Below are 11093 nucleotides of genomic sequence, written 5' to 3' on the forward strand. Positions count from 1 at the left end.
CAATTTGCTTCCTTTGGGGCCTTTTATCATGTGCCTCAGCCTCTATACTTGTCTCTTTTTCATTCCAGTCACATTGCTAGTGTGGAGAGAGATACAGGAAGCGTTGTATACCCTGTCCTAAAGATGGCATGGCCCAGTGAGCCCAATGAGGCATGCAAATCATTATTATCTACTTTCTTGAATATAAGACCCATATTTCCTTCATATTTTAACCTTCATGATAATAAGATGCATTTTACAACTTATGAATGCAGTTAATGTTTCTTTTATCCCCCTAAAAGCTGTTATTAAAATAGTGGATACAAAAAAAAATAGAAAGCAAAAAAACAACTTTTCAGACAGAGGGAAAGGATCATAGCATAATAGGATTAAAATAAAAGTATAATAAAGACAGAAAAAATAGTGGATACATCTTGTAGTCATTTCTTAGAATGAAGGAAATTAGTATTATTTCAATTTACTTCTCTCTCCAATATCTCTAACCACTTTTCTACATCTTTTTTACCTGAAACTTTGTTTTGTTCTGAAACCTCCAGTCAAAACTTCAGTATAAAGAGTGAAGCTACAGCCCAGTCTCTGCTCTTTCTAAACTAGCCATCCATCTCACCATCTTATGTGCTCCCAGGTTTTCTGAATGGCCCATGCAGTTTGGAGTCCTGTGGTCATGTAGGCCATCAAACCTTCCCCTACTGTGATCGAGTGTCCACACACACCACCCTGGCAACAGAGGGACTTTGGAAAGATTCACTTTCCCTTAAGATATGTCTCCTCACTTGTAAAATCAAATCCCCCCAACTTCTAAAATTTTTATGGCTCCAGGTTTGCCTTTTTCCCCTAGCCCCAATAAGGTGTTTGTCAAAATTACAAAACTGCATACTAAAAAGGGCAAATTTTACTGTCAGTAAATTATACCCTCAATAAACCTGACTTTTAAAAATCCAGTCAAACCACATATGTTCAAGTTTGTTGTTGTCTTTATAGCATTGTTTGCAAAATACAGGAAACAACTTAAGCGACTGTCAGGAGGGGACTGGTTAAATTATGGTACGTGCATATAATAATATATTATGATGCAGCTGTTACACTTAGATCTGTACACCTGAATGAAAATAGCTCCAAGATATAATGTCAAGTGAATAAAAAATAAGGTTCCAAACTTGGGCACCATTTGCTCTCCCTTGTGTTAATGTCTGTGTGTGTGTGTGTGTGTGTGTGTGTGCGTGTGAGTATGTATGCATTTGTCTGTGTTTATTTAGAAATTTCCAGAAGGATGCATAAGAAACTGCTATTAGGAGGAGAGGGACAGGTGCTAAGGGATGGGGAGAGGAAGAAGACTGAATTGTCTTTTTTTGCATTTTGATAATGTACACTTTGCTTATGTTCTCTATTCAAGACATAGACAAATTTAAAAGTACAAGCAAAGAAATTTCTTTGATGGAAAAAAAAAACAGAAGTGACCCCATAGTGGTATTGGCCTCCAGTAAATTAGCAGATTGTTTCTGTTTCTCTGTTTCAGGACCATCCTATGAGCCAACTCACTCACCCACCAACAGTGGGAAGAAACTCTTTGCTCCTGTTCCATTCCCTTCGGGTTCCACTGAGGATGTGTCCCCCAGTGGCTCCCTGCAACCCCCTCCACTCCCCCAGAAAAAGACTGTGAGCAGGGCAGCCTCCTCTCCAGATGGCTTCTTCTGGACCCAAGGCTCTTCCAAACCAAGAGCAGCAAGTCCCAAGCTGAACCTCAGCCACTCTGAAACCAACGTCTGTGTCCATGAAGAGTCTCACTTCAATTACTCCTCAAGCTCTGGGAACCGCCACCATCATGTTTTCTCCTCTTCTGAGCCCCTGGAGAAAACTTTCAAAGGCAACGGTCATTGGGCCCCTGCAGTAGGGTTGGCCAGTGGCAAAAGCAGCTGTGGGAGCCCCAGCCTCCAGTCCAAAGGGGCCCCCTCTGCCTCTTCCTCCCAGCTGAGTGTGTCCAGCCAGGTCTCCACTGCCAGCTCCCATCTGCAGCTGCACAGCCTCCTGAGTAGCATTAGCAGCAAGGAGGGCACCTACGCCAAGATGGGAGGCCTCTTTGCCCAGTCCCTTCTCCGCCTCGTAGCCAAGTGTGAGGACCTGTTCATGGGTGGCCAGAAAAAGGAGCTTCACTTCAATGAGAACAACTGGTCGCTCTTCAAACTGACTTGTAACAAGCCCTGCTGCGACTCAGGGGATGCCATTTATTACTGTGCCACCTGCTCTGAAGACCCTGGCAGCACCTATGCTGTGAAAGTAGGTATCTCCCTCCTTCCGTGGTGCTACATGACTAGCTGGTCCTGGCTTTGCCAGAGCTGTGGCTTGAGCACATCATTTCATCTCTCGAGGCTTTATGAGCAGGGTTGGTTACTAAAATTCCTTTTAATACTTAATAATTTCACTCTCAACCTAGCCTAGGAAGTGGTGCTGTGAGATTTGTTATATGAATATAAGCTTCATTCTTTGTTTTAAAAAATGGACTATATATGATCTAGTTGGATTAAGAAAACAAGTTGCCTTCTCGTGCAATAGAGAGTCATTGATTTGTTCAGCAGGTTTTCACTGATCTGAGTTCCTTTTGGAGCATATAAAGTAGTGAGGGAGGTGAATAATTAAGATAATTATTCTCCAACTGTTAGAGCCAGAAGGATTGTTAGATTTAGTCATCATATGAAATAAATCTAGTCATCATATGAAATAATAAGAATAATAATAGCATTTATTGAGCACTTACCCTACAAGCAGACTTTTGGCTGGGTAGATTAACTTTATTACCACTAATACTTCAGTTATTCTGTAGGACAAGATATATGGGGAACCTAAGGTTCAAAGTGGCTAAGTAATTTGCCCACAGCTTGTTGGTGGCTGAGGTGGATTTGAACTCTGGTTTGTTTGTCTCCAAAGCCTAGGTTACAGTTTCATCAGTTAAGGGAACTGAAGCTCAGAGAAGTTAAGTGACTGGTTCAAGGTAACATGGCTCTTTAATAATCTTTGACCTTGGGTCAGAACTATTGCCACCACATCTCATTGCTCTCTGAGGGTCCAGCTGATTGAGCAGTCCACATCCATTTGGGCCACTGTGGTGTGTCTGCCATGGACTCCGGTCCTTTCATGTTCTTTGAATGGTCTGAGACACTTCTATAAATGCAGGTTGATGAGAGATACTCTGCTCTCTCTTCTGCTATCATCTGTCCCAAGGCATTTTTTTCTTCCAGTTAGAACAATGGAAATGGTAAACTAAAGTAAAGTGGCTTTGATGGAGTAACTTCTTGCTTACCAGCAAATTTTTTTTTAATATTATCATTATTAGCTAAGGAAAATTACAATGAGATTATTAAGACATTTCTGATACCACCAGAAAATATAGATTAGGAACCTCTGGTTTATATGTTCAAGTACTATATACAAGTACTTGCTGCCTTCCTGTGAAAAGACAAAGGAGGTGGCTACTAGAATACTCTATAATTTATTATACAGAAATCTAGTGCCTCAATAGATTAGTGGAGTATAATCAAGATGGTAGCTACTAGATAAGGAGGCCCGGTGGTACAATGATTAAGCACTCAGGTTCCAAATGGAAAGGTAGGCAAGTGGAACCCACCAGTGGCTCTGACAGAGAAAAGACCTGGTGATTTGCTTACATAAAGATTATAGCCTAGGAAATCCTATGGGGCATTTCTGCTCTGTCACACTGCATTGCCATGAGTTCAAATCAACTTCATGATGCCTAACAACAACAAGCACTAGAGAGAAGAGAATACAAAGTCCTGAATAAGATTCTCTGGACTTATTCCTCAAACTTCATTGCCTGTTTATTATCTAAACTGGTGGCTACTTTCTTGGTATGCTATACCTCCCTGACAATCCCCAACCAAAATTAAAACAAAAAAATCAATTCCAGCATTGCCTTCCCTATTGGGATGGTGCTATATCCAGTAGAAGACCAGGTTTGGCTTGGAGTTGTTGCAGGTCCAGAGCTAAGATTCTGCTCTCATGTAATGAAAGGGACATAAGTTTGAACCCCTTGAAACGACAAGGGGATGGAAGTGCATTTAGGAATTCTTCATTTTTGCTAGCCCCACTGAATGGTAAACATGAGAATGACAGTGATCTATAAATTATCTCTGTTTCCACCTTGACCCCTTCCTCTGTTCAAATTAATCAGTTGCTCTTATCTTGTCTCTTGGGGCTGAACCTGGGAACTCATCCATTTAGTATCAAGAGATAGCTGATGTTTGCATTTTGAGAAGAGCCTAGTGAAAGCGGCTTACTCCCCCTTCTATATGGGATAGAAAGTGATTTGATTCTGCTGAAGGAACTAAGGGGCCACCTGGTACAAGATCCTCTGGATTTGCCATGAATCAGAATGTCAGCAAAGCATTTTGTTTTTTAATATTCTTAAGTAACTGGGACATTGGGGGCATTGGGGCAATATGTGGTCAGCAGAAGGACATGGTGGAAAAGCCCTGACCCGCCAGATCCATCTCTGCATAATGTAAATTCATGAGCAGCTTGGTTTCTAAGGCCTCATATAGTAATGTAGAATTGATTCTATTCTCCAATGACCAATGCAGGAAAGGCAACTTTCCTCAAACCAAAAAACCAAACCCACTGGCATCAAGTTGATTCCAACTCATAGTGACTTTATAGGACAGAGTGAAACTGCCCCATAGGGTTTCCAAGGCTGTAAATCTTTACAGAAACAGACTGCCTCATCTTTCTCCTGCAGAGTGGCTGGTGGATGCAAACTACCACCTTTTGGTTAGCAGCTGAATGCTTTAACCACAGCCCCACCAGAGTTCCTTGCAGCCTCCCCAGAGAATGTTAAAAACAAACATTGCTCCTTATTTCATTAGAAATCTAGCCAGAAGATAACCAGAAGCTAGCCCTTTTTTCTCTGAGAGTTCCAAGGATCTCCTGCATGGTTCATGGACACTTGGTAGCTCAAGATCCATCTCTGCATAATGTAAAAAGGAAATTGGGAGAAGTCCTTCAAATATTCAGACTATAGTTATAGTAATCCTGAATGAAGATTACCAGGGCTAGCATTAATTTGTAAATGTGTTCAGCTGGTGATGGGAGGGAGGGAGGTTGTTTGTGGAGCATCCTTTCACAGTTGCAGCTGTTCCGCTTCATTAATGCTACAGTCTAGGTGGAATACAGTCATCCAAGAGTCATGCAGAGCGGGAGGGATGTGGCTGGTCTATGGAGGCTGGTGGCTGAGCTCATGTCATCTGCGCATGCTAAGTTGGGAGCCCACCCTGAAATCATGATATAGCCTTGGTTGCCGAATACTAGTTAACAAAAGCAGGCTCGCACCTGCTCGCCCCTCCTGCTGGAGTTTCTGTTCTTGGGTGCAGCAACATGCAGCAGTGAGGCGGTAAAGCGTGCTCTTGTGGCCCTGCCCCATGAATATGTGCAGGGAGGGAGAAAAATTATTAGCCTCGTGTGAGTTTTCAAAGCTGTTTCATTCTTCTTGTGTTGTTATTTGCCGTCGAGTCAGCCCCGACTCATAGCGACCCCTCCTTGGGTTTCCGAGGCAGTATCACTACGGAAGTAGGAATGCCCAACCTTCCTTCCAAGGAGTGGCTGGTGGGTTTGAACCACCAGCCGTCTGGTTACCAGGCAAGTGTCTTAGCCTCTATGCTACCAGAGCTCTTAGTCCTCTAGAATTCCAGGTCCATAATTAGGTACCTGCATTAAGTAGGCTGGGCCTTTTCCCTTTTTGAAACAGACACAACTTTGCCCAAATTTTCAACCATGAATGAGGCCCTGACTCCAAAGTTTAAAATGAGACTTGGCAGAGGCGAAAAGTTTGAAATTGGAGCTGACCCAATGGTCTGGGTAAATGTCTTGAGCCAAAATCTGAGGCAGACACCCTGAAAATAAAATGGAACTAGGAGAGTGGGAGGTGTATTGAGACAGTATGTGGTCAGCAGAAGGAGGTGGAGGAAAAGCCCTGACCCCCAGGCCCTCCACCCCACCCCCTGTCCCTGACCCAGGCCAGTGGAATGATCTTAGCCAACGCCCCTGCTGATGGCTCCGCAGCTATTTAACATGCGCTCCGCACAGCTGCCCTCCAGAGCAGCGGCAGGGGTGGCAGGGAGGAAGCTGCGGGTCTTGCCAGAGGACCCAGCTCACTGATTTTGAAACACATCCAGCACAGTTCCCATTTACTCTGCTCCTTCATTTACATCTCTGTGCAAAATGCCAGCGGCTGGACTGGAGCTCTGGGCTGGGAGTGTTTGCTGGGCTTTTGATACTCTTGAGAAAAGGGGTCCCTGGGAACGCTTCCCAGGCCCCTCCGCAGCAGCGCTGCCCTGGTTTGTACAATACCTGCAGGTCAGCTCTGGATTGTTCAGCGCCACATTCGGCCTCAGCAAAAACTGCAAGAGCAATAACCATAGCAACCTTTCACATGAAGGACTCATTGTGGGCCAGGCATCTGCACCTGCATTATTTCATTCAGTCCTTACCATGATCTGTGAGGAAGGACTGTCACTGCCCCTTCTATACATATGGGAAGACAAACTTTGAGATGAATAACTTGCCAAAAGTTACAGAACTAGTAAGTGGCAGAGTTGATCTTTAAACCAAGGTTGTTTTCACTCCAAAGCCCTTGCCTTAGACTTCTAGAATACTTACAAGTGTATAATCTTGAGCAAAGGAATCCTTGTGTGGCACAAACAGTTAAGTGCTCAGCTACTAGCCAACCTTAGCCAAAAGGTTACTGGTTCAAACCGACTCCAGAGGTGCCTCAGAAGACAGGCTTGGTGATCTGCTTCTGAAAGTTCACAGCCTTGAAAACTCTCTGGAGCAGTTCTACTCTGCACACATGGATCACTGTCAGAATCTACTCTACACAACTAACAACATTTAACATCTAGAAGCCTCAGTTTACACCTCTGTAATGTTGGAAGATGCAAGGAGATACTGCGTGGACAGTGCTCTGTTGGCACAGTGCCTTGCACGTACAAGTTTGATAGGTGCCTGTGTGGTTGTGAAGCTTTCACTAGAGGGGTGACCTAGGCATCAGTGATGCTTTTCCCACACAGTGAACAGTACAAGCACAATGGGTAGTCAGTCACTTTGGGTATTTTTACATGAAGCTATTATTTATTTATATATTTGTTTGTTTGTTTTGAGAACCCCCAAATTTCTCTTCGTTAATTAGTATTAACTACCGTTTAAAAAGGAGCTCTGGTAGCATAGTGCCTAAGGCACTTGACTGCTCACCAGAAGGCTGGCTGTTCAAACCCACCAGCCACTCCTCAGAAGGAAGGTTGGGCAATCCTACTTCCATAGTGATACTGCCTCGGAAACCCAAGGAGGGGTCGCTATGAGTCGGGGCCGACTCGACGGCAAACAACAACAACAACAACCGTTTAAAAAACTCAATACAGTAGGCTAGAATGAAAAAGAGCCTGAAATAATGCCCTTCAGACATGTATTCCAAAATCATTTTTATTTGTGTAACAAGAAGCAGCAACTGGGAGAAAGTGTACTCCCCTTTTATTTCCATTCTACTTCCATAATAAGGATATCACTGAATTAATTTGTTTTTCCTCCAATTGACTTTTAAAAATTTTCCTCAGGCTGACTCTTTTATACCAGGTTTCATGCTGTAAAGGTTTTGTATAGCTGCAGTATAAATAAATCTCTGTGAAAAGGTGATTGCAATAGAACTTCTAAAAACATCACCCATAAGCATTGTGGTGATGTGTAAGCTTTATAAACACTGCTGTAATCATTCGACTGTGGCAATACAGCAGCCCAAAGGAAGGCTTATTTTTGGATTGTTTGGAATATGGTATTTTCTAGGTAGATGTGGGATGTCTTTGTTCTCTGGATCACCACACTGATCCTTTAGCTTCTATAAGGCCTGGGTAAGGTTGCACATATCCCTCTAAGAGAGGAGAACACTAACCATCCTCATTTTCTTTCACTGTGTAATTACAGGGAAATGGAGGTGTGACAGAAGGCCATTATAGTGGGCTCAGGAGTCTCTAGCTGAGTGGCAGGTGGATGGGGATTAGTCTTGCTAGAGATCCTCAGGTGGCTGCTGCTGTCATTAGTACAAGAAAAAGATACTGAAAAGGAGGGACGGAGACAGTTGTGTCGATTCCCTAGGCAACATTCCTGCCAAGGAGCTTGAGAGCATCTGTGTTGTTTACCCCTCCCTTCAGTCAGAGAGTGCCTTTGAGCACTTTGACTTTCCTATTCCCTGGAGAACTCTCTGTTTTCTTTCAGCTGCTGTGACTCATGCTTGGAAGAAAAGTGTGTGGCTTCCACATAACACTCCACTAAAAAACAGTCCTGCAGATCATTCCAGCCTCATTAGCTTTGTACAGTGAAACCTATGAAAGCCAGAACTTGATGGGACTGCCTTGTTTTTCAGGGTTTCGCAGGTTTTCAGCCTTTGAAAATGTGCAGTCTTTTCTTTCACGTGTTTTAATGAAAAATATTTTCGTTTTCCTCTTCTGACAGGTTTCCACCTTACACAGGTTCTGGCATATTTTTGGATTGTTTGGAAGATGGTATTTTCTAGGTAGATGTGGGATGTCTTTGTTCTCTGGATCACCACACTGATCCTTTAGCTTCTATAAGGCCTGGGTTTTACTGTATATTTGATCTGGACCTAGAAACTAGGGCAGCCTGAGAGAATTTGGCCAAGTACTAGAAGCATAGTGCCTGCCGCTGGTGAGATTCTCCAAGAGAGCAGCCCAGAGGTCAAACACCTATGCTATAAGGTAGCCGTTCTTTCAGGTAGGAGGGAAGGGAAGTAAGGTTTACTGCCAGTGTAAATTCTCTCTGGCTTCATAAGAATTTGTTCAGCCAGTACTGTGGACAATGGATATCTTCCTACAATACCAGGGAGCCACACTGCCTGTCGATCTGTAGGGACCCCACTCTATTGGGTCTTATGTTCAGCGTAATACTCCCCATGTTTAGCTTTTCAGGAAACTGAAAAACTGTGTTCACCTGCCCCATTTTACATTTCCACCAGCAGTGGATGAGGGTTACTATTTATCCACATCCTCCTAATTGTCTTTATTTTTTTTTCTTTCTAATTATAGCCATGGAAGTGGGTATGAATTTGTATCTCACTGTGATTTTGAGTTGCATTTCCCTAATGATGGTGACCATATTTTCATGAGTCTATTCATATCTTTTGCCTATTTTTAAATTGTGTTATTTATCTTACTGAGTTGTAATAGTCCCTTACAAAGACACTATTTATTTATTTTTAAATCAGATGTGTGTTTTCCAAATACTCTTTCCCAGTGGGTTACTTATCTTCATTTTCCTAGAGGTGTTTTAGGAAGCATGGAAGAATTAAAGTTTGATGGTGTCAAATTTCTCAATTCTTTCTTTGTGGACTGTGCTTTTAGTGTCATATCTAAGAAATCTTTGTCTCAAAGATTTTATTTTATTGTTTTAGCTCTTACATTTTAGTCTTTGTGATCCATTTTGAGTTCATTTTTAGTATAGTGTGAGGTAAGGGATAAAATTGAACATCCAATTGCCCTGTCACCAGATCTTGAACAGACTGATGGGTTCCACTTTTGACCTCCCTTATCCTTTTCCTCACAGATCTGCAAAAGCCCTGAGCCCAAAGCAGCCTCGTACTGCAGCCCCTCTGTGCCTGTACACTTCAACATCCAGCAGGACTGCGGCCACTTTGTCGCCTCCGTGCCCTCCAGCATGCTCATGTCTCCCGATATGCCCAAGGACCCTCTGCCTGCCCTGTCCTCACACCCTCCTGCCCAAGAGCAGGACTGCGTGGTGGTTATCACCCGAGAGGTGCCCCACCAGACTGCTGCTGACTTTGTGCAAGACTCAGCCACCAGCCATCGGGCCCAGCCCGAGGTTTATGAGCGGCGCGTGTGCTTCCTGCTTCTGCAGCTCTGCAACGGGCTGGAGCATCTGAAGGAGCACGGGATCATCCACCGGGACCTGTGCCTGGAGAACCTGCTGTTGGTGCACTGCACACCCCAGGCCTCCCAGCCAGCCACCCTCAGCCAGCCCACTTCCAGCCCAGCCCCCATTTCCTCCGCTGCCGCCTCCAGTGCCCCTCCCATAACCACAGTCACTGCCCTCACTGCTACTCCTTCCACTTGCTCGTCTACCACCCTCCCAACCAATGTCACTCCCAGCCTCCCAGCTGCCCCCACCTGTCGAGGAATGCCAGGTGAGAAGCACTTGCCCCGGCTCATCATCAGCAACTTCCTGAAGGCCAAGCAGAAGCCAGGCAGCACCACCAACCTGCAGCAGAAGAAGAGCCAAGCCCGGCTAGCGCCTGAGATCGTGTCTGCCTCCCAGTACCGCAAATTCGATGAGTTCCAGACAGGCATCCTCATCTATGAGTTGCTCCACCAGCCCAACCCATTTGAAGTGCGGGCCCAGCTTCGGGAACAGGACTACCGGCAGGAAGACCTGCCCCCACTGCCCGCCCTGTCCCTCTATTCACCTGGCCTGCAGCAGCTTGCCCACCTGCTGCTGGAGGCTGACCCCATGAAGCGCATCCGTATCGGTGAGGCCAAGCGTGTGCTGCAGTGCTTGCTGTGGGGGCCACGGCGGGAGCTGGTAGAGCAGCCAGGCTCCCCTGAGGCGGCACTGTGCAGCACATTGCAGAACTGGATCGACATGAAGCGGGCTCTAATGATGATGAAGTTTGCAGAGAAGGCAGTGGACCGAAGGAGAGGGGTGGAGCTAGAAGACTGGCTCTGCTGCCAGTATCTGGCATCTGCAGAGCCTCGAGCCCTCTTACAGACACTGAAGCTCCTGCAGCTTCTGTGAGCTGAGCCCCAGCCAGCACTTTAGCTGCCCCCTTCTATGCCTGTCTCCATCCTGACCCCCTTGCCCTTTCCTTGCCATGGAAACTTCAAGATCTCCCTGGGAAATGGTACAAATGACTGTCATACTTGGATATAATATATATATATAAATATGAAAGATTAAAGGTGTTATTGGTTACTCTGGCCGCCTCTTCTCATGAGTCATCCCCAGTTTCCTCCTGTAATTATGTAGATTTCTAGCTCAGAGCAAGGTCTTGAGGACGGTTCTGCCAGCAA

The 11093-nt window shown here is 44.9% G+C and overlaps 1 protein-coding gene across 1 annotated transcript in view; it reads left to right on the top strand.

Moving 5' to 3' along the window:
• PRAG1 (PEAK1 related, kinase-activating pseudokinase 1) overlaps positions 1-10818 on the top strand; it is a 70677-nt gene extending 59859 nt beyond the window's left edge. The window contains exons 4-5 of the mRNA XM_007948874.1: positions 1517-2274; positions 9613-10818. Coding sequence (XP_007947065.1) covers positions 1517-2274; positions 9613-10818 — 1964 coding nt within the window. The remainder of the gene's footprint in view (positions 1-1516; positions 2275-9612) is intronic.
• Positions 10819-11093: the final 275 nt, after the last annotated feature.

The sequence above is a fragment of the Orycteropus afer genome, unplaced genomic scaffold (assembly GCF_000298275.1).
Source record: "Orycteropus afer afer isolate SDZICR_OR568_19922 unplaced genomic scaffold, OryAfe1.0 scaffold00230, whole genome shotgun sequence".
In the NCBI taxonomy this organism is placed as follows: Eukaryota; Metazoa; Chordata; class Mammalia; order Tubulidentata; family Orycteropodidae; genus Orycteropus; species Orycteropus afer.